At 38.3% G+C, this 24,657-nt stretch overlaps 1 protein-coding gene across 2 annotated transcripts in view; it reads left to right on the forward strand.

Moving 5' to 3' along the window:
• Positions 1-219: 219 nt before the first annotated feature.
• Positions 220-24,657, forward strand: part of PTPN12 (protein tyrosine phosphatase non-receptor type 12) — a 97,141-nt gene continuing 72,703 nt past the window's right edge. The window contains exon 1 of one of the 2 annotated variants that reach the window (XM_081146792.1): positions 220-353. In XM_081146792.1, the coding sequence (XP_081002918.1) occupies positions 255-353 (99 nt within the window). In that variant the 5' untranslated portion in view covers positions 220-254. The remainder of the gene's footprint in view (positions 354-24,657) is intronic. The other variant, XM_081146793.1, reaches the window with a different exon arrangement.

A 24,657-nucleotide genomic window follows, 5' to 3' on the forward strand; every position in this document is an offset into this window, starting at 1 on the left:
TTGGCGCTAGCTGCAGCGGCTCGCCGAGTACTGTAGGAGAGCGGCGGCTGCTCCTGGAAGTTGTAGGGTCGGGTGCGGGGCCGGTGCCGCCGCCTTGCGCGGTGAAAAAGAGGAGGGAGCCGCGGGGGTTAGCGGGGATCGGGAGGGAGGGGACGAGCTGGGGGACCGAGCTGGGGAAGACGGAGCGGGCTCTGCGCCGGGCGGGCGGGCGGCGGCGGGGGGGCCAGCGACCGCAGCCGGGGGGACGCGGGAGGATGGAGCAAGTGGAGATCCTGAGGAAATTCATCCAGAGGGTTCAGGCCATGAAGAGTCCGGACCACAATGGGGAGGACAACTTCGCTCGGGACTTCATGGTGAGTCCTTCCCCTAGTTGTCGCCTCCTCTCGTCGGCACCGGAGCCTACCGCCGCGTTACCGGGCGGGCCCGGGCCGCCAGCGCTTTGTGTGCGACAGTGAGGAGAGGGGCGGAGAGGCGCGCACCAACCCCAAGGAACGGGTGGTCTCGGAGGCCGGCGGGAGGTGAGACCGCCTCCGCCCCTCGGCCTCCTTTGCCCTCCTCCCGCGTTCGCGGCCACCTCCGCAGGCGCTCTGGGTGCAAAGGGAGCGGCCACCGGGCCGAGCCTGCACTCTGCACCGCCGCCGGCGACCACCTATTGTTTCCCGTGCCGGGATCTGGAGGCGAGTGAGGTTTCTCTTTACCTCCCCATCCATCCTGCCCCTCTTGGGAGAGTCGAGGCAGGGTGTCTGCTCAGTGAGGAGAGCGGATCGTGGCTAACCGAGGAACGAGGGTGTTGAGATTGGCATTAATTTGTGGGGTCCCTGTACTCAAGCTGGTCTCAAAAGTGGGCAAGGTAGGACTTCTGCCGTTTCTGGGTTCGCAATTGTTACCTAAAACGCCTGGGAGATGATTGCCTATAAGGTATCTCGTGGTTTGCCTAATTCCCTTTTACCTCTGTCGGGTCTCTTGTCTCCTAAGAACCAGGTTGGGGACAGTGTTGGTGGTCAAAGTGACTTTAGGTTGAGGGGGTTAATTGTGTGTGGAGGGGGAAGGGTTATCCTGAAGGAAACCTTTAGACTCCCTAGGGGATATTGCCGAAGGCGGAGGGGATGTGACTATCACTTCCTATCCGGGGTGGGGGTGGGGAACTTGGGAACAATAGTCCTGGTGGGGCGGAGGCGATGGTGCGGGCCGAAGCCCTGAGCTGGGAGATAACCTTCGCAGCCTCCCCCCTCCCCCCTTTCCGCCCTCTGCTAGTGCAGGCGGCCTGGGAAGGAGGTTAAAAGTCTAGTTGGTGAAATTGCTCTAGAAACATCACAACGAGGGGAGGGGGTCAGATCAGAAGGCGTGGGACCAGAAGTCGATTTCCTACATTGCCCCCCCCGCCCTTATTTTTCTGCTGGACAATGTTCCTTTAGGGTTGTTTCCCGGCTTAGGAGGCGGTAGTTGCGGCTGCGGCTCCTACGGATATTGCGCAAGACCGGGGCGTTGGAAACCCTGGAGGTCTGGGGAATGGAAAAGGAAGTGGGACTTTGGGAAGTGGTTGCTGCTTAGCCTTGGCGGGATTTGGGAATGGGAAATAAGCTAGGGGAAATTTTGCTCCTGGGCAAAGTACACCCCAAGAATAATCACTTAACCCCCTATTTCTGGATTGTGAAAAGTATATACAGTTAATGTATATAACGTTAGTGAGCGCACACATTGTTTAGTTTTTGCTTCAAAGCATGGTTGTTTATAAGGTGCAGGTGAAATGACTTTTAGTACTGAGATACTTGTTCACAATTTAAAGAGATTTCAGTCTAGTAAAGCTTTAGCGTTAAAATGAACAACTCTTAACAGATCCACAGTGTTGCTGAGCTTTGTGATTCCCGCCTTTCTAGACCAATAATAGAGGATAGGAGTAAGGTTTTGTTAGTATCTTTTGACGATGGAAAAGTATAGATTTAAATAATCTATGCCTTCTTTTAAGCATGTTTTTCTTACTATTTAGCCTATGTATTTTTGAAAAATTACTTTTTGATCTGAGAATGGTAAAGAAAAGAGGACGTTTTCCCTTAAGACTGAGAGTTTTGATGGTGTTGGTATCTTTGAATAGTGTCAATAATTGGATGGAGTCCCCATTTTACTACTCTATCAAAAATAGAAGAAAATGTTTACTTAGAGTATTTAAAACGTTTAACGCTAGGCTTTTGCAGGCTTATTTTGGTTATGGAAGGTTAGGTGGTTAGGTCTCCGGCTACTTCTTTGCAAGCTAGTCATTTTGTTATCTCTGGGCTTATTCTGTCAGGAAAAAGCATTGTTCGGTGATGCAGGCCATCAGGACAGGTGCCCAGTCTCTGAACTCCGGTACAGGGGAAGTAGCCCTAGGGTTCATGCTTTAGGGATGAGTCAGGGATTCCTATTGAAGATTTCATTTCTCAAGGACTGAATGAGTTTCCTTTTTCCATAATACCTAGGGATAGCTGGGTGATTCTACATTTGAGATTTGATGACTGAGGCCATTCTTTTATGGTGCTTGCTTTTTTAATTCAGTGACTTGATAAGCAATAGCTGTAATTAAGGCTGCTAGTTGGTACCCTTTTTCCCCTTGACTGGAAGATTGGGGGAAACAATGTACCTTCTGCCATAGAGAATAGAAGATCAGCTAACTGTTCTGTTATTCTTAAATTCTGATGTGGATTAAAAAAATACATTTTAAAATTTTAGCATTTTTGAACTGAGCCTTAGATACAATCTAGCCTGTATAACCCTATTCAGTTATAAAATAATAATCTTCATCATTTAAAATTTGGAAATTATAGAATAATAATTAAAATAATGCCCTATCTTTAGGAAAGCATCTAAACTGTGCTCTTTCCATTATTCTATCCAGCCTTCCTATAGTCCAGCAATTTTCAACCTTTTTCATCTTATGGCACACATAAACTAATTACTCAAATTCTGCAGCACACCAAAAAATACATTTTTTGCTGATCTCACAAAAGTATAGTTTTGATTAGTTAACACCAGATGTCTATTGTTGTGTTGGCTGTTGTCATTTTTAAATTTGATAATCTAAGGGAAAAGAGGTCATGCCCCTGATTAAATAGTCAGGTATTGCTTGTTCTAAAAATTTTTACAACACACCGGTTGAAAATCGCTGCTATAGTCCCATCACCCAAAGACTTATCTTTTTAAATGTTTTTTTAATATCTATATAACATTTTTATTTATGCAAATGGGCTTGAACTATATGTATTAGTTTATATCTTACTTTGGACATGATTCTAGAAGTATATCTAGATCAATATAGTTCTTTTTAAAAAATTATTAAAGTACAGTTGACATACAATATTATATTAGTCTGTTAATGTTTTAATGCTTCTCTGTGACCATATTACATATACTGTTTTATATTCTTGGGTGTTGTGTGTTTTTTTCAGCTTAATATTTTGATACGTGCTTTTCATTTGTAAAAATAGTTTTAAGAGTGGCTGCATAATATTTCACCTGGCAACTATTTTGTAACTTAACTATTTCCTTGTGGTTGAATGTTTAGGCTGTTTAGTTTCTGCTATTATATATCATAATTCTGTAATGAACATTTATGCATAAAACTTCTTTATTTTGGATTATTGCATAAGATATAGTACTGGAAGTACTAGGTAAAAGGATGTAAACATTTAATACATGTTTATAAATAACTTTGAAGTGTCATTTTATACAACTGTCAGTAATGTGCAAGTGTTCATATGATAATTATCTTAATCTTTGATAATTTGATGGTTGAAAAATGGTATCTTGTTTTAATTTGAATTTCATGTGTTTTAACTTGAATTTCTTGATGACTGGTGAGGGTAGAAATTTTTCCATCTGTCATTAACTATTCTATGAGATGCTTGTTGGCAGACCTGGGTTTTACTCCTATCCCTGCCATTGGCTAGATACCTGACTTTGGGCAGGCCACTTAACAGAAAATGAAATGACTGAGTTCTCTCATCTTTAAAAGACGAAAAGTGTACCTCCTTTTCAGGGCTGAAGTATGGCACTGATATTTAGGGTCTTCTAACAAATTACTGTGCTAAGGTCTGTCTATCATCATATAACTAATATATATCTTCAGTTACAGATAACTAGAGATAGAAGGAAATATGTATTTGGGCTTTTGTTTTCATCATTTTCTTTTGCGTTTTAAAGCTTTATCATGTCTAATCTCAAACAAGTAGATTTGTTCTGATCAGGGTAAATGTTATCTAATGTGTGTTAAACACTTGTATATAAAAAATCCAAAAGATGACACTTAAGCTGTAAGTAAATATGGCTGTTTCAGCTTAACAATCAGTTCTCTCTCCACTTATGAAGATGAAAACAAAAATTTAATGAGTGGACTCTGGAGTATTTAAAAAAAAGGATGCAGCCCTGGCTGGTTTGGCTCTGGTTAGAGCATCGGCCTGAGGACCAAAGGGTCCCAGGTTTGATTCCCACCAAGGGCACATACCCCGGTTGCAGGCTGGATCCCTGGCCCCAGTCACGGCTCGTGCAGGAGGCAACCAGTAAATGTGTCTCTCTCACATCGATGTCTCTCTCTCGCTCCCTTCTTCTCTCTGTGAAAAGCAATGGAAAAAATATCCTTGGTGAGGATTTTTTAAAAAGAAAAATAAGAAACAGGATGCAGCAGAAGTGTGAATTATATTATGTAATTTTGTGAAACATTGGAGGAGAAGATTTATAGATATAAAACCATTCTATATTAAAATGCTACTTAAAATAACTGATATTTAAAATTAATTTGAGTTTGATTTATCAATTAAAGGTAACCACAGAACTGTCATGTAATTTATGCATTTCAAGGGATTTAGTCTGTAAAAAGCATGTTTTCTACAAATAGTGATCCTGACACAACAGCTTAAAACAACCAGTTTGCTTGCTTTGTTATGATTAAGTAATTATATTGTTTTTATTTTACTACAGAATGTTAGTGATTTTATAAATTATTTTAAGTAGAAAGGAAATTAACATTTTTCCTTCTTCCTGTATGCTAAAAACTATGCCAGATATTTTACGTTGTCTTATTTAACATAACAATTTATGAGGTAGATAAAACCTGTATTTTACAGATGAGGAAACACAGTCTGAGAAGTTAAGTATCTATCTAGCCTAGCTTCAAAACCTCTCTTCTTTTTATCCAATTTCTCCAGGATGCATCTGAGGTCCCTGAGGACCTGGCTGGGACTAGGATAGTGGTGGAGGGTGCAATACCATGAAAAAGGATGAAGGTTTTAAAGTTGAACATGTTTGGGGAGGGGTAGATAATCTGTTGTAAGTAATGCAGCAGTTCTCACACCTTTTGGTCTCAAGAGTCCTTTACAATCTTAAATATTATTGAGGATCCCAAAGAGCTTTTGTCTATTTACTACATTTGAAAATAAAACATATTAAAATAATAATTCACTTTAAAATAATGATAATAAACCCATTCCCCATATTTACTTGTATATAATATTTGAATTATTCAAAACAAAACGTTGGTTTGAAGCAGCATTGTTTTTATATTTTTGCAAATTTATTTAATATTTGGCTTAATAGAGAGAGTTGGATTCTCATACCTGCTGCATTCATACTGTTGCAATGTCACATTTTACACAGTATCATGTATCTGTTACCCTCTGGAAAACTCCACTGTACACACCTAAGAGAGGTGTGATTAAAAAAAAATTGTTATACTAAAGTCTGTGCAATCTCATATTTACAGATGAGGAAACATAACTTAGTATTATTAGGAAAAGAGTTTTGATCTCATAGGCTCTCTAAAATGATTTTGGAGTAGGCATTTCTGAACCATACTTTATGAATCAGTGAGGTAATATATGGTAGAGGCTAAAGGTAATGCTGAGAAAATTAGGTAGGGGTCAGATTGTTCTTGCATCTATGCTGTGTTTTGTATATCAGTAATGGTAATTTTGAACAGTTCTACACTACTGTTCTTATATTCACAGGGAAAGTGGGCAGGTATTAAAAAAAGAAATACAGCCCGGCCGGGCGTGGCTCAGCGGTTGAGCGTCAACCTAGGATCCAGGCGATCGGGGTTCGATTCCCGGTCAGGGCACATGCCCGGGTTGCTGGCTCGATCAATGACTCTCTCATCATTGATGTTTCTATCTCTTTCTCTCCCTCTCCTCTCTCTGGAATCAATAAAGATATATTTAAAAAAAACAAAAAAAGAAATACACATTCTAGCTGCCAACACTCCAACAGTATTCTTTCACCTCCAACTGCTATGACCACCCTACCCCTTTTCTTTCCTCAGCGTGCTTTACTATGAGCCTTTGATGATGCTCAGATAGGTTCTGGTAGAAAAGCTGAGAATCACTACTATGGGTCTCTGGAGAGCCACCGCCTGTTTTAAGAAAGGTAAGCAGTCATTTGACAGATTTGTGTTGTAGAAAGTTGATTTTGATGGCAGTATGAAGGATGAATTAGCGGATGAAGCAGAGCATTTTGGAAGTTGTTAAACTATAAAGTGAGATGAGGGTCTGAAGTAAACTAAAATAAAATAAACTAGTGGAGCTCTGGCTGGTGTGGCTCGGTTGGTTAGAGTGTTGTCTTGTGCACTGAAGGATCACAGGTTTGATTCCTGTTCAGGGCACATACCAGGTTGTGGGTGCCCTCCCCGGTTGGTGTTGCGTAGGGACTCAACCAATTAGTGTTTCTCACATCTATGTTTCTCTCTCTAGAATCAGTGAAAATCGTGTCCTCAGGTGAGGATTAAAAAAAATAATAATAAAGTAGTGGAGTAGAGAACTTATAAAGGATCTGATAAGGATTAAGAAAGAAGTCTTAATGATGCACTAGATGTGGGTAGTAAAGGAGAAAGGAATATTGTAGTATGACCCCAAGGTTTCTAGCTTGGTGTACTATTACCTAAATTAGAGGGTACCATTTGGTAGGGTGACAAGTAAAGGAGAAGTAACAAGTAGAGAGGATCAAGCTGGAGATGGTAGGAGGGAAGTTAAAAGTTAAGTTAAAAGACAAGTTAAAACTGAGGTGCCTATGAGACATCTAATAGATGTGTAGATGTCAAGAGCGCTGATGGGATGGAGTTAAAGATTTGGGCACGTGAGAGGTAGTTGAAAACATGAGAGTCAGTGAACGTATTCAGAGAAGTATATAGAATGACCAACTTTAGGTTGAAGAGCATCAGCATTTACAGAGCAGCCCCGAAAGGAAGTACTAGTGGTGTGGCTCAGTTGAGCGTCATCCTATGAACCGGGAGGTCATGGATGATTCCCAGTCAGGGCACATGCCCAGGTTTCGGGCTTAATCCCTGGTGGGGTGAGTGCAGGGGACAGCTGACGGATGTTTCTCATTGATGTTTCCATCTCTCCCTCTCCCTTCCTCTCTCTCAAATCAATAAAAACATTTTTAAAAAAAAAGAGGGAAGGGAACCCAAAGAGTGCCAGAAAACCTGGGAGAGTTTCAGGAAAAGGAGTAGTTACCAAAGTCAAATCTGGGAGGACTGGTAAGGTGAGGTTTAGAAAGTACCCATTCTGTTTGCCAAGTAGGAGTGATTTGGTGGCTAGGAAAAGCAGTTTAGGGTTGGGGTATGGGAAGAAGCCAGATTATAGGGGTTTGAGAAGAAAACAGGCGAAGTGGCTATAAATTCCTTCATTTACTTTAACCTGAAAGTAGATGGCAGAAGTTAGAGGAAGACACAGGTTGAAGGAGTGCTCCCCTCCTACCCTCTGCTTTTTCAAAAAAAGATAGCATAGAGACAATATTTTTCATATATTTCTTACCTATAGGTATATCCTTTTTTGTAAAATGATTGCTGTTTAAATACAATTTTTAAAGACAGATAACAAGAACTTGTCTTTTGGTTAATTAAGACCCCTGAATTTTTTGTTTTTGTTTTTTAATTTAAAATTTGGATTTGAAATGTTAGAAAACAGGAGGGAAGGAAAGACAAAGTCTGGCAAGATCTTATGCTACATAGACTAGATAATTATAAACATTTTTATTGTTTGTTAAACTGTTCAATATTGTGGCTTGTAGGTGTTTGAAAAATTAAGAACTATTGAGATATAATTCACCTACCATAAAATATATTCATTGAAGGTGTAAAATTTCATAGCTTTTAGTATATTCACAAAATTATGCAACCATCACCATAATTAATTTTTATCCCTTGCTCCCCCTCAAAGAAACCCCATGCCCATTAGAAGTCATTTCTCCCTTTCTCCCTCCTGTCCCCAACCCTAGGCAACCACTAATGTATTTTCTGTCTCTATAGATGGCTTCTGGACTTACCATATAAATGGAATCATACAGAATGTGGTGTTTTATGACTTGACTCCTTTGACTTAACATAATGTTTTCAAGGTTCACCTATGTTGTTGCATGGATCAAAAATACTTCATTCCTTTTTAATGACTGAATAATATTGTATGGATATGCCACATGTCGTTTATCCATTTATCTGTTGGTGGACATGTGAGTTGTTTACACTCTGGAATATTTTGTATTCTACAATAATATATAAAATATAATATTTTGTATTTTATTAATACTATGGTGAACATTTGTGTATAAGTTTTTGTTAGGATATATGTTTTCAGTTATCTTGGGTATATAGAGTAGAATTACTAGGAGTAGAATTACTAGGAGTAGAATTACTGGGTAATGTGGTAACTCTATGTTTAACATTTTGAGGAACTGTCAGGCTGTTATCCAAAGCTGCTGCACATTTTACATTCCCACTAGTAGAATACATATTTTATATTCCCCCCAGTTTCTCTATATCTTCACTAGCACTGTTACTATCTGTCTTTTTGATTATAGCCATCCTTGTGAGTGAGAAGTGGTATCTTGTGGTTGGCTTGTAGGTTTGTAAAATATCTTAGTACGTTTATAGAAATGGTGCTATATGTCTCATGTGTCTTTCAAAGCTAGAGTGATGGAAAATATTTTTCAGTCTTTGCATTTGAGCTACTCTTAGTGCTTTCCCAGTGCTACTCGTTTAGTTAAGATTTTCTTATCCATCCTTTGATGGGTGTCCAGCCAAACATAACTTATATTTAATTAACTTCACAAGTGGAAGGGAACTTTTAACTTTCCAGACATGGTTCACTGAAATAGCCACTAAAAATTTACCTCAAGTGTTAGTTCTAAAGAATTTTTTTACTGTATTTACTTTTAGAATATTGCTAGTTTTTTTCCTTTAATACATAAAAGGTTTTTGAAAGGGTGAAACTGAAAGTAAGACATTAACATTTATATAGATTAATTTTTTTTTGTTCATATGTTAAACACTACCGAAGTACTCAGTTCATTAGTTTTATAAACATGTACATTTTTTACTTCCCCAGACTGAAAGCCTCCAAGGCTAGAGACTTGGGCTTAATTATCTCTGTATCCCCATTGCTTAATATAGTGTCTGGCAATTAATAGGCATTAATGGCCATAGCATGAGCGGAAATTATAGCCAGCTTAGTGCTGTAAGACAGATTTATTCTTCAGGTGGATTCTTCAAATGGTCCAAGGGGCTTGTCTGTTAGATCAGTGTGAAGACTGCTTTTCCCCCTTCTATGCATACAGGTGTGCTTACACAACTGTGGTTGTATTTTTAATATCCACTGAAAAAGAAAATACAAGATAAAGTACTAGACTGAATTCGATACAACTTTTAAATAAATATGATTTTCTTAATTTTAATATCTTCTACGTAAATATGAAAAATAGCTTAGTACATATTTTTTTCTATACACTGGCTGGTGTACGTAAGGATTCAGGGAACTACTGAAAGTGACCACTTGTGTATCCCCCACACCATGAATCATACTGTGAAAACATTATCTTAGAATATTAAATTTAATAAAATGTCCACTTTTAACTTTTGGTTTTAGATTGCATTAATAAAATCCAGATATGTCACTGGCATCTCTTCAAAAATAGTGGTATCTTATAACGTTGGAGTTTGGGGAGTGGTTATAGCAATAGCTGTTGTTTTCCCCTTGCCTCTAGTTTCTTAGCTCATCCAATCCATACTCACTTTCCTAAAATACTGCTTTCAAGTGTTGGCATCTGTGTAGTAAAGAAAAGCATACTGGTTGAAAAATCAGGAGATGTGGGTTTGAGTCCCAGTGTTGCTGCTTGATTCTGTTTCTTTAATACATTCATATAGGACCATATTGGAAACATGATTTCATTTTTATCATCAAAAAATGTACATTCATGCCCTAGCTGGTTTGGCTAGGTGGTTAGACCGTCCCAGGTCAATCCAGTCAAGGGCACATCCCTCAGTTGCAGGCTCCATCCCTGGCTCTGGTTGGGTTGAGTATAGGAGGCAACCAACCGATGTGTCCTATGTCAGTGTTCCTCTCTCTCTCCCTTCCACTCTCTGAAAAGCAATGGAAAAAATATCCTCAGGTGAGGATTTAAAAAAAAGTAAATTAAAACAAAAACAAAAACCTGAAGGCCCCCTTTGACCATTAAAATAATAGGAATTTTAGCCCAGCCTGTGTGGCTCAGCAGCTGAGCATCGACCTATGATCCAGGAAATCCGGGTTCGATGCCCAGGTTGCGGGCTTGATCCCCAGTAGGGAGCATGCAGGAGGCAGTTGATCATTGACTCTCATCGTTGATATTTCTGTCTCCCTTCCTCTCTCTGAAAATCAATAAAGATACATTTTAAAAAATAATAAAATACAATAATAGGAATTTTAAATGCCTAAGCCAACTCAAAGCATCAGATCCAAGCTCTTCTTTTTTCAAACTAATTGTATGCCTAGTCTGTTTTCCCAATTTCTGTTTCTTCTGTACCCCTGATTTTGTAAGTTTTGCCCTAGTTAAGAATCACAGGCCAATTAGGATAAAGTCTATACTTCTTAGCTTGGTATTCTGGAGCTGCCTTAACATAGTTTCACATTACCTTTCCAGTGTTAAATTTCTGTACTCTGCAGTATGTATCCTCTCTTACCTTTTGGAATAAGCTATTTCTTGTCTTTGAGCATACCTGCTGAATGAATTAAATCTTGGTTATCTGTGGTTATACTGTTGAACAAACTTTTTTCTCTTGGAAAAGTTTTCTTCTATTTTATAGATCAGTACTTTGAAGATCAGAACACTAAAAATTTAGAATGACTTTACCATGTTCACCAAGAACTCAGAAGCAAAAATGTAATTAATTCTCACTTTCTGGGATAAATATTTAGCCCAGTTTATCTTAAAGTTCTTGTTCTCCATTGTAAAATTTGATTTTTAATACCATGGGGGAAAAACCTTTAATTAGATTTGAGTTGAAGACGGGTATGCTAAGGCAAGTTCAGTGACAGCCAGTTGTTCTAAACCACTTATGTCTTCCAAGTAGAGCTCCTCTCTTAGCATTTTATACTTCCTATAGCATTTAAATATTTTAGATTTATGCAATCAATTATCTTCCCTCTGAAATCAATAAAAATCATGTTTCCATTTATACAATATTATAGTCTCTGTGAACTGGCTTATGGCAGATATACATAGTTTCTCTCTAAAAGTTTTTCCTGGAGAATGTGCAGTGTGGATCCTGTTAATCTCAGGCTTTGGGATGTATGCTAATATCTACATTTCCTGTAATGACTGTTTTTAAATGTAACCTGCACTTGAAAAACTATTTAATGTTTGAGTAGCTACCCTGGTAGGCTCAGAAGGAATGCAAAAATGTGTCCCTGTCCTTCCTTGGTTCCTACCATCTACCATTTATACAAAATATTCATTCATTGCCCACTGTGGCCTAGGCACTGTGTTTAGAATTGGCGATTGAAAATAAGATAGTCAATTTACCTGCTGTGAACACACTTGTGAGAAGCAGCAGGAAATTTTCCTGGGTGCAGTGGATGGGCCTCGGGGTCTCTGAATCCTTTTGATTTACACATAATATTTTGTGTGTAAGCACGTGGGGTGAGGTGGAGTGGAGAATATTCATAGCTCTTAGTTTCTCAAGGGGCTTGGGTTCCAAAAACCTTAGTACCTCTAGGCTAGTAGTGAGCTTTGGAGCCATATAGGAATTTCTATCCTGGCCCTGCTATGATATAAGCAGGTTATCCAGGGAAATTGGGAATATAATACCTACCAGGAAGAAGGACTAAGAACAAGATAATACGTATGTGAAGCTCCTCTCATAGAAGTATGTAGAAGGTACTCAGTAATAATTCAAGATGTCGTATTACTCTAATGGAAATGTATTCAAGATTGAAACCATAGAGGCAGCAGAGACTAAATCAGCCTGGAAACTCGTGGACAATTTCGCCAAAGAGGCCCCATTTGACATCCTTGCCAGCACTCGTTTGTTAGTTTGATTGATAGTGTCCATTCTGGCAGGTGTGAGGTGATACCTCATTGTAGTTTTACTGTGCATCTCTCTGATGATGAGTGACGTTGAACATTTTTTCCTATGTCTATTGGCCATCTGTATGTCCTCTTTGAGAAGTGTCTATTCAGGTCCTTTGGCCATATTTTTATTGGATTGTTTGTCCTCCTTTTGTTGAATTGTATGAGTTTTTTATATACTTTGGAAATTAACCCTTTATCAGATGTATCATTGGTGAATATGTTCTCCCATACAGTGGGTTCCCCTTTTTTTTTTCAGTACTTCATTTTTGTTTATTGCCAAATAATATTTTATTATATTTATATACCCTATTTTATTTTTAAATTTATCTTTATTGTTGAAAGTGTTACAAATGTTCCCTTACCCTATTAACTGCGCCCCCCAGCCTGGCTCCCACCCTAGGTTTTCCCCACACTATTGTCTGCCCATGGGCTATGCATATAAGTTCATAATCCCCCCACACATTTCCCTCTGAAATACAAAAAATATGGAATGCTTCACAGATTCGTGTGTCATCCTTGCACAGGGGCCATGCTAATCATCTGTGTATTCAAATTTTAGCATGTGTGCTGGTGAAGCAAGCACCTCTTTTCATTTTGATAATGGTTTCTTTGCTTGCAAGGATGTGGAGAAAAGGGAACCCTAGTGCACTGCTGGTGAGAATGCAGACTGGTGCGGCCACTGTGGATAACAGTATGGAGTTTCCTCAAAAGATTAAAAATGGAACTGCTATTTGACCCAGCGATCCCATTTCTGGCGATATATCCTAAAAATCCCGAAATACCATTGAGAAATAAAATATACACCCTGTATGTTCATGTAGTGTTATTTACAGTAGCTAAGATCTGGGAACAACCCAAGTGCCCATCAGTAGATGAGTGAATAGAAAAGCTGTGGTACATTTACACAGCGGAATACTGTGACTAAAAATCAGGAGCTCTTACCCTTTGCAACAGGATGGATGGACATGGAGATTATAATGCTGAGTGAAATAAGCCAGTCAGAGAAAGACAAATACTCCATGATCTCACTCATATGTGGAATCTAATGAACAAAATAAACCGATGAACAAAATAGATCCAGAGGCACAGATCCATGGAACAGACTGACAGATCTCAGAGGGGAGAGGTTGGGGGGTATGGGAAGAGATTAACCAAAGAACTTTATATGCATGTATGCATAGCCCATGGACAGAGACAGTAGTGTTGTAAAGGCCTGGAGTGGGGCGGGGCTGGGTGGAGGGGAGGAAATGGGGGATGTCTGTAAATACTGTCTGTAATAAACATAAGTAAATAAAAAGCGCCTCCATTTAAGCTGACTCCTTGAAGGAACAGTTTGTCAGGTGGACTAGGATAGAAGGCATTTCAGATATAGAAAACAAACTGCACTTGCAAAAGACCGATGCTAAGAACTGTGGGTTTTAGATGAGAGGAACCAAGGTGGCAAGCAAAGCCCATATACCCAAATAATAGGTAGTTCCCTAAGGGAGAACAACTTACATGCTGAGTATGAGATGAATATGAAATTGGTCTCTACATTCCTGAATGTTTTGGTGAGAAGTGTTTTGATGTCTTATTATTGTCACATAGTTTAGTCTTATGAAGTGTTGTTTGGTTGGTATGAAGGATCTTTTAAAAATCAAGTTTAAGTGATATGGTTGGTGGTCTTAAACCTGGTAATTTTACTTTATCCCAGGTTTATAAAGTAGTGCTTTCTCTGTTTATGTAGTACTTAGATGGTTAGATCAGTGTTTTTCATTGGCTTCTGTTTAAAGTGCCTTGTAAAAAAAATTACATTAAAAAAGTTTTTAGAACCTGGGGAAATTATTTCTGATGCTAGGCCTTATGCTTCGTTTGTATTCCTCACAAGTTTGAGTTTTTCAGGAGATGACTCTTGAGCGTTCTCTCAGAGGTTTTGAGACTACACACTTTGGGGACCAGAACTATAGTAGGAAAAGGAAGGAGTTTTAGATCCCATGCTACAAAAGCATAGAAAATAGCTTTTCTGGATATCTCCCCACATGTGTATGGTGGATTCACTCATAAGTCATAGACCCTTTGGTTAGAAGAAACATCAAAGCTCTTTAGAAATAAGGAGCTTGTTACAGGTTTTACATTTAGAAGTTGGCAGATCTGAGTTTGTCCCAATTATCAAAGCATAACCTCTTTCTATGACATGTTGCCTAAGCCAGCATTTGCATTCTTTTTAGGGGGAAAAGTCAAAAAAGGAAAGGAGGGCGTAAGTATTGTGAAAATTACAGAAAAATTGTCAGTGTAAATTTTTGGTTGCAGCCTATTTCCAAACTAGCTTAAATGGAAAAAGAGTTTATTGCAATAGAATACTAACCTTGAACTGCTTGAAGGGCAGAAACCAAGAAGTGGAGAGCCATCCATAACCTAGGTGACTCTTCTCTTCATTTCAGCTCCTCTGTTTTTCTGTGGTTCTCCGTATTTATCAGTTTCTCTGTCTCTCTAGGACTTCTTGGATACTTGCCTTTACTTCTCTGTGCACCTGCTTTAATCTATCTTTCTCTGCAATGTGCTGAATAAAGGCATTCCTATGGTGACCACCCTGTTTCATTCACTTTATCTCAGGTTGGGGAAGACCTCAGAATGATTAGAATTGATACGTCTCACTTTCACATTCCTGGAAAGATTAACTTGCCAGTGAGGTGGGTATTTTAGTACAGTGGTACCTTGGTTTTCGAACATAATCCGTTCCAGAAGACCCTTTGAATTCTGAAACGTGTGAAGTTGACCAAGGTGGGGAACTTGTTTAGATGTGTATGGAAGGGACTTTTCTTTGTGATAGAGAAGGGGTAGTTCACTAACTAGGCAGGGAGGCAAAGAATATCTAGTTCAAAAATCCTTGAAGGAAAATTGGGAAAAAACTTTTAACTATTTTAAGGTTTCAGCTCCAAATAAATCCCATTTACCTTATTTCAGAGAAGGAAAGAAGGCAAAAGAGTCCTTATGACTTGAGAGAACATTCTTTTGGCTCTGGCAGAGCATTATTTCACATATCCAGTGATATCAAATGTCAGGCAAATTTTAAAGTTTCTGTGCGGAAACTATAAAATTAAGATAATCTGTAAATTGCATGTTTATGGTAGCTAAGATTAAATTGTAATTTTTCAGTGTTAAAATATGGAACCAAAAACATTACCTGTTGCAAGGAAATATTATTCTAAAGGAAAGTTTTATCAAAGTATTATATCTAGTCATTTATTCCCTGAATATATATCTGAAATATAACACTGTGTATTTTACACAATAGATTTTACATTAATAAGTCTAACTGTAGTTTCTTTTAGTTTCCAAATCATCTAAAATTTAAATACAGTAATACCGTGTTTGCCTAGTTGTCAGTGTGCCTGTCTCTCTGCTGTGTATCTGCCTGCTTTTGTACCTCCCTGTGCATCACTATTTGTCTATTCATCTTACTCTGCTCTGTCCAGTGATCTGCTTGTGCCTAAGGTCTGATAATGTGTTGGAAATTGGTGTTAGAGATTGATCAGAATGTACAGTTGAACCCGGAACAACTGGGGATAGGGTCACAGACCCCTGAGTAGTAAAAAATCTATGTATAACTATAGTCAGGTCTCCACATCTGTGGTTTGAAAATGCCACTATGTAATTTAGAAATTTCCTGTAATTTATGCCTACTTGTTTATAATTCTTTTAATACTGTAAATGGGTTATATATAAATGCCAAGGAGGAACAGAATAGGTGGATATCAATAATAGGATTTTGCAACTGAAGTAATCGAATATGTTCAAATATTTATCTCTAAAACCATTCATTGGCATTATTAGATGTTGCACAGAATTAAAAGTTTTATTTTTAATTACTTTATAATTTAGATATAAAATTAATTATTAAAGTAGAGAAATGTTTTAATGTTTAATATACCATATGTTTTTGTCTTTTCATTTTATGGAAATGTAAAGAGGCTGGGTTGTAATAGTTTAAAAACTAGAAACAGAACATTTTTCTTTGTGAAACATCAACATTCAAAAAATTATTGATGGTGCCCGGCCGGGCATGGCTCAGCGGTTGAGCATTGACCTAGGATCCAGGAGATCGGGGTTCGATTCTCGGTCAGGGTACATGCCCAGGTTGCAAGCTAGGCAGCCGATCAATGACTCTCCCATCATTGATGTTTCTATCTCTCCCTCTCCCCCTCCTTTCCTCTCTCTGAAATCAATAAAGATATGTGTGTTTTTTTTAAAAAAAATTAACGGTAAAATGAAGGCTTAAAGTAAGCTATTGTGAATAAGTAATTAGGTGTAGGCCTAGCTCCACTTCCTCAGCTCCTCTATTCCTTTAACTCTCACTATGAGCTGATTTCAGGTTATACCATTTTGCTGAAATTTCATTTACTGTGGTTACCTTAGATCGGTCTCCTGGACTTATTCAGTAGATAGTTTACAGTAGTATGTATCTTTGATTCCTCTTTAGCATTCAGCACTGTTCACTTTTATTTTTAAAGCCTTCCCTTGATGTCAGTGCATTATTTATATTTGATGTTTCACCTATGTTTTAGTCTCTTTCCTCTGTTATTGGCTCAGATATAGCGTACTTTCTACTCTTGGGTCCTAAGGGAAATATAATTGAATGCTTGACTATTTAGAAATAAGGAATATTACTAATCTTGTAAAACTGACTACAGTGACATGGATTATTCTCATGCTGTTAAAGAGTTTTAGAGAATAATAAAGTATTGCTATTTTCTCATTCCTTAGATTCTTGTGATGGTTGGTAGATTAATTTGTAAAGTATTTTAAAATCAATCTAAGAGTATAGAGTGAATGTACAACCAATACATGTAGTTTTCTGTCATTGCTTTGTTAGGTGCCAGTTTTTAATATTGTTTATAAACCATGTTGTGTATGCTGTATCTAATATGTTCAAATGTATTTCAGAATGATCTCCCCATTTATTATTTTTCCTGTTAAGAACATTTAGAAAATTTTATTTAAAATAGAACATGGATTGAATACACACACACACACACACATATACACAAACTGTCACTACATTATCTTTAAGATATGTTATAGCTAGAAGGGGGAAGACAAATAATCTTTGATGCTGGTGGGAGGGAATCTTAATTATTTGTGATTAAGGAACAAATGTGTAAGTGGCAGGAAAGAGAACCAGACAGAAGTAGCATATCTTTGTGATGATATATTTGATTTTAACAATTTGATGTAGCATTATGTTGGATACTTCAGTTGATGTAGATCACAACAGTTAATATCTGGAATAGACCCAGCATTAGTTACTATCTCTGTAATTTTGAGTAAGTTATTTATACTACTCTCAATCTTAGTTTCCTCATTTGTAAAACATGAATATTATGCATTGTGAGAATTAATAATATGAATAAAGGACATAGTGTACTGTCATGTGCTATTCCAAGTAAGTGGTAGTGAGGAAGGAAGCGTGATTGAGGGTATTAACTAAGAAGTAAAATAAAGGTGAGGGTAAAAAGCAGCCCCTTGCTCTTTTTCTCATTTGGACTTCTTTGATGACAGGGAAAAAATTAATGTGTATAGTATGTTTATTATGTTTAGATATCATTGATGGTAACTTGGGAGTTTTGACTTTATGCTTCAAACCAGTGATCTCCAAACTTTTGATCATAGTAAAAACTTTTGAGCATGTGCCTTCTCAATATAGTTTCATTAATTTATAAATTATATAGTTGTACTACCATGCTAAAATTTATTATTATAAAATACATCAAAATTAGAATAGGATGAGATAAAGCCTGTTTAAATGATATTCCTAATTTTCAAAAAATTATTTACTAATGGCACATAAAGCATATTCGCTCAGTAAAATAGCATTTTGTAAAAATCTTGATTTTAACACTTTGTGAAATAGTGATTCAAATTATTGGTTCTGAGTTTAATAGCTTCCATAGAAGATATCTAACCACAGATACATAGATCTAAATGATTTACTAAATCATGCTCATTTTTATTTATTCAAATATTTATTGAATGCCTGCTGTGTGCCAGACATTATCCTAGACCCTGAAGACTACAACTCCTCATAGAGCTTAACATTCTATTGGCAAGACTCAGAGAATAATTTTATAAACAAGTAAATATATAATAGGTCAGATATTAAATGCTAGGGAGAACAATAAAACAGGAAGGAGAAAAAGGAGTAGAGGTAGTTATCTATTACCACAATAATAATGTATAACAATCACAAAACCTTAGTGTCATACAATAAGAAATATTATTACATGTTTTGGTTGTCTACTAGGCAGCTTTGCTGATCTTAACCTGGTTCATTCACATTTCCATGGGTCAGCTGGCTATCAGCACATTTAGTCTGGCTGTGGCTGGGAAGACTGGATTGCTTGTCCCTGCTCCACATGTTTCTAATTCCCCAGTAGGCTACCTGGCACATTTTCTTGGCTGTGGCAGAGGTGCAAGTGAGGGAAAAATACCCAAGTACTGTCAAGGCTTGGAACTGGCATACTATCATTTCCTTCATATTCTGTTGGCCAAAGTAGGATATATAACACCACCTCAACTACAAGGAGTGGGGAAGTAGATTCCACCTTTTAAGTCAGAAGAACTGCAAAGTCGCATGGTTTTAATACAGGGAAGGTTGAAAAATAGGCTATTAATGTGATCAATCTACCATATGTTGGGTATAGGGGATATTATTATTACATAGAATGATTAAGACGTTGAACCAAGACTTGAAATAGTGAGGGAATGAGCCATGCAGTTATCTGTGAGAAGGGCATTCTTGACCGAAAGAAGATTGTGTGCCCAAGGATCTGAGTTGAGTGTGTTGAAGTAATATCAAGGAAGCCAGTGTGGGTGAGGATTTAATAGATTTGCAGTGGGTTTGGGCATTATGGCAGACCATCTAGGTTCTTGTAAGGACTTTGGCTTTTAGTCTAAGTGAGATGAGAACTTTTGGGGTTTTGCTCTTAGGTATGATGATAGTTTACATTTTAAAAGGATCTCCTTGGCTGCAGGGTGGAGAACATGTAGAGGAGTAAGGACAGTGGCCGAGTTCACTTAGAAAAAGCCATTCCAGTAGTTCAAGTAGGAGGGTCTAAACTAAAGACAGTGACAGTGAATATGAAGAAAAAGGGTGAACTGGAAGGCAGTTCTGAGGTAGCATTCATAAAACTTGGTGATTTTGGAGGGTGAGGAAAAACTTACCCAAGCTAAATTAGACCCTAAGTGATAGTAATGAGCTAGGGAATACAGGAGAAAAGATGGGTTTGAAGATGGGGTACTAAGTTCAATTTTAGATAATTGAGTTTGAGTTGAATTTAGATTTCAGGCCAGTGTCATGGTTGGCCCTATAGATCTTTAATTTTGGGGGGTATAGGTGATCATTGAACTCATGAAAGATGATGAGATTTTCGAGATTAAAAAATATATATACTGAGAAGAGGAATATAGAATATTAGGGGCATTTAGGTGTCTGTTTGATGATGATAAACTCTCAGTGCTATAGAGTTAGGAGCAGAACCTGGAGGGTAGTATAGAGGCCAAGTAGATTGAGGAATTTCAAAGAGAATTTGGATTTAAGTCTGGATTTGGAAATAGAAATCATGAGTTACCTTGTCAAAAGCACTGAGAAAGTGGTAGGACAAGTTTGCTTTATTTTTTTAGTGGAAGATATTAAGAGTTTTAGGCAGTTAGTAGGCAAGAATAGATTTTATTTTATTTTTTAAAGCAGTAGTAGAATTACCCTTGTGTATGAAATCTATCATCTATGTTAGTTGTCCTGAAAAGGTAAACCTGCTGTGGTCATTTTGGGAAAAGAGGTTGGGGAAAGGAGTGAGGACAGGTCAAAAAGCTAATCTATTGATTGGTTTATTATTCTCTCCTCTTTTTACCCTGGATCTCTTCTTCCATTTCTGCCCTCTACTCTGCCACCCTGTGCTGCTGTTTTCCTTCCCCTTTACCTTCAAAGCAAGATGGCCGTCCACTGCAACCTGAGCTGTCTTAAACGCTTTGAGAAAGTGCTTAAAAACCCTTACAAGTGTTGAATTGGTACCAGTTTGTGCCTAATGAACTCTCATACTTACCACTACAACCTATTGAGAAAAATATGTCTGTTTTATAGATGAAGAAACAGTTGCCAAATCGTCCTTCAGCTTGGTGAGGGCATTGGGAGTGGTAGACCTCCAATAGTAGTTAATACTGTACAGAACTTTTCCCCTTTAAGGTTCAATTTGGACAGGGTGGGAGTGGTAATCATTAAATGGTATCATACAATATAACAGAATACTATTGATGAAATAAACTGGGTTTGACAGAGTAATGGTATGACATATTTACCTTCTATATATAATTTTCTGTTTATATTACTAGGTTGTAAGGTCTTTAGTGACCAGAGATTTAGAGGTCTAATATCTTGGCTTTGTCTTGCCTTTATATTTTTGGAACATAGCCAGTGACCATGAGAGGTCATTGTAAATCTTGTTAAATAAATTAATCATTGTAATATGCTTACAAAGTATGTTTAATAGGCAACACAAATAATGGTACATATATAATGCTGTATACTTTTTTTTATTACATAAACTCTGTAAGAAATGTTACTAGGGCCTTTACATTGAATCCGAAGACTAATCTAAGTCCTATTTTTACAGATTAGGAAACTGAACTTGCCCAAGGTCATATTGGTAGTAATTTGGCAGAACTATTCTGATTATAAAACCAATGCTATTAAATATTACGTTTTTTTAAATTTATTTATTTATTTTTATTGTTGAAAGTACTACAACTGTCCCCCGTTTTCCCCCATTGATCCCTTCTCCCCTTTCCCCCAGGCCTTCACCACCCTATTGTCTATGACCATGAGTTATGCATATAAGTTCTTAGGTTAATCTCTCTCCACTCACCAACCCACACACCCCTGCCTTCGCTCTGAGATTCATCAGTCTGTTCCATGTTTCTATGTCTCTAGATCTGTTTTGTTCATTGGTTTATTTTGCTCATTAGATTCCACATATGAGTAAGATCATGTGATAACTTCTTTCTCTGACTGGCTTATTTTGCTTAGCATAATACTCTCCTGGTCCCACCCTGCTGTTTCAAAGGGTAAGGAATACTTTTTTACAGCTGCATAGTATTCCATGGTGTAAATATCTGAGAAGATGCTTGATATGATTTCAATCTCCTTGAACTTGTAGAGACTTGTTTTGTGTCCTAACATGTGGTCTATCTTTGAGAACGTCCCATGTGCACTTGAGAATGCATGTTCTGCAGCTTTGGGATGAAGTGTTTTGTAAATGTCATTTAAATCCTTCAGATCTATTTTGTCATGTAGAATCACTGTTTCCTTGTTGATTTTTGTCTGGAAGATCTATTCAGTAAAGTCAGTGAGGAGTTAAAATCTACTGACTGTATTGCTGTTGATCTCTCTTTTAACATCCTCCAGAAGTTTTTATTTTGTTTTTTGTTTTTGTTGCTTTTTATCAGCTGTGTGAGTCTTTGTTCTGAGGTGGGTCTCTTGTAGAGAGCATATATTTGGGTCTTGTTTTCTTATGCATTCAGCTATCCTATGTCCTTTTATTAGAGCATTTAATCCATTTCTATTTAAGGTTATTAATAGGTACTTATCTATTGCCATTTTATTTCTTTATGCCTATGTTTCTCATTCTATTTCAACTTCTTATAGCATTCCCTTTACCATTTCTTGCAATGCTGGCTTGATGGTGATAAACTCCTTTATGGGTTTTTTTTTTGCTTGGGAAGCTATTTCACCATCTATTTTGAATGATAGCCTTGCTGGATAGAGTATTCTTGTTGTCAGATCCTTGTTTTGCATTCCCTTGAATATTTCATGCCATTCCCTTCTGGCCTGTAGACTTTCTGATGAGAAATCAGCTGACAGCCTTATGGGAGTTCCTTTGTAGGTAATAGATTGCTTTTCTCTTGTTGCCTTTAAGATTCTCTCTTTGTCTTCAATTTTTGGTATTTTAATTATGATGTGCCTGGGCACGGACCTCTTTGGGTTCTTCTTGCTCGGGACTCTCTGTGCCTCCTGAACTAGTGTGCCTTTTTCCTTGACCAGGTTAGGGAAGTTTACTGCCATTATTTCTTCAAACAAGTTCTCTAACCCTTTCTTACTTTCGACCTCTTCTGGCACACCTCTGATGGGAATATTGTTACATTTCATGTCCTACAGCTCCCTCAAACTGTCATCCTGGTTTTTTTTTTCTTTTTGGGTCTCTGATTGAGTGATTTTTATTTTTTTTCCTACCCTGTCTTCTACTTTGCTGATCCAATCCTGAGCTTCCTCTAATCTGCCACTTATTCCTTCCAATGTATTTTTTATTTTTACCGCGTCATTCTTAATTTCCTTTATAGTTTCCATTTCTTTTCTCATACTGTTGAGCATCCTTATGATTGGTATTCTGAATTCTGTATCTGATAGATTGCTTATCTCCATTTTATTTATTTATTTTTCTGGAGAATTCTTTTGTTCTTTCATATGGTGCTTATTTTTTGTCTCCCCATTTTGACTGCCTGTTTGGATTTGTTTCTGTGTACTAGGTAGACCTGCTTGGACTCCCAGTCCTTTTAGAGGATCTCTGGTGCAGGCCACTATCAGACGCTGTTTATGACTGGCCTTGAGTACCCTGTTTGAAGTTTTCCATACTCCACAGCTTGTGGTTTCACCTGCTGGGGCTAGGTGTGTTTGGAAAGGAACAAGATGCACACCAAGGTGTGCCTTTACCAAGCCCTGGGTCCAGCAGCAAATCAGGAAAAGACTCAAAGCACTCAGAGGCTGTTTCTCTTAATGAGCCTCAGGCTGTAGAAACTCCACAGGGTGGGGTGAGAGGTTTTTAGCAGGGTGGGGCAGTTGCTCCCCCAGGGGGGGCGGGGGAGCTGCTTGGAAGGTAATGGTCTGCCTGGGAAATAAGTTCTCTGCAGTATGAGGGAATCAGTCAGCACAGGAATCCAGATAGCTGCTCTCTGAGATCTATTCCCCCAGCCAGGATCCCTTGATTCTTCCCACACTGCTCTAGCCCACTCTGCCTTCCCTCCACTGGAGCCCAAGATGACCAGCTGCACCCGAAGCTTTGTGCGTTGGCCCTTTAAGAGGGTGCCTATGTTTCCAGCGATCTCTTCCTGGCAGACAGAAACCCTGCTGCTTTTCACAGCCAGAGGTTATGTGGGCACCTTTCTCAGTTCTGGTGCTCTCTGCTAGGAAGCGGAGCTTGGGGTTTAGACCCCAGAGTTCTCAATAGGAACCCCCAACAGCTGAGAGATCCCTCCAGACCTTTAGCTGCTGCCTGTGGGAGCCCAGTCAGCCCTCTGGTGCCTCCACACTTGCTACCAGTCTCAATGCGGTCTCCACTTTAGGTCCTTGGTTATGAGGGTGCTCTCCACCTAGCCTTCAGTTGCAGCTGATTATTCCAGATGGTTTTTCTATATCTTAGTTGTAATTCCAGTTTGGGCCTGGGAGAGCGTCATTGTAGCTTCTACTCAATCTGCTGTCATCTTGGATTCTGACTATGAGGTTTTGCTGTCTCTCAGTGTGGTCATTATGGGCACCAGCAACAAGATTATCCATTCCTATTTCAGGGGATTGGGGGCCGGGGGGAGACCATTTGAAATAAGTGGTTGCTTGACACCACAGAATTTGTTAACATTTCTACTTGTGAACTGTCAGAATTTTTGCCTTATAGTTGAGTATGGATTGAACATGTTAGTGTCCCATGTCTGTTAACATGGAATTAAAAACAAAGGTGCATGTAAATTATTTTTAATCACAAGGTAGGATGAGGAGGTGGCTCCATCTCTGCAAACTTATCAATGATAGCATCCCTGTTCATATACCTGTAGTATTCTACTAATTAGTGTGTATTTTGATAAATAATGTGGTTCCTTCCAATGGTTTTAAAGTCTGCTCTATCAATAGCAACTTCATTGAAACATAAAATTCTCTGTTGAGAATACAATTTAGCACTAATTTAGTATGTAAAAGACAGAATGGCTCCTTTTCACCTACCAAAGTTGTGTAGACAGATATTAAATGGTCACCTATATTTCTTAAACATCAGAGTTGGAGTGAGCCATAGAGTGGTACCTTGGTTTTCGAATGTAATCTGTTCCAGAAGACCGTTGGAGTTCTGAAATGTTCAGAAACCGAAGCACCACTGTATATAGAATCATTCTGAGTTTGCGCGAATTATTTTGAGTTTTCTGGTAAATTCACCCCATTTCAATGGCATTTGGGCTTATATGACCCCCTTCCAAGGGAATTTTCCGTATAGATGGAGAAATAAAGATGTAGGCAGATAACAAATG

This window comes from Miniopterus schreibersii (genome assembly GCF_964146895.1).
Source record: "Miniopterus schreibersii genome assembly, chromosome: 9".
In the NCBI taxonomy this organism is placed as follows: domain Eukaryota; kingdom Metazoa; phylum Chordata; class Mammalia; order Chiroptera; family Miniopteridae; genus Miniopterus; species Miniopterus schreibersii.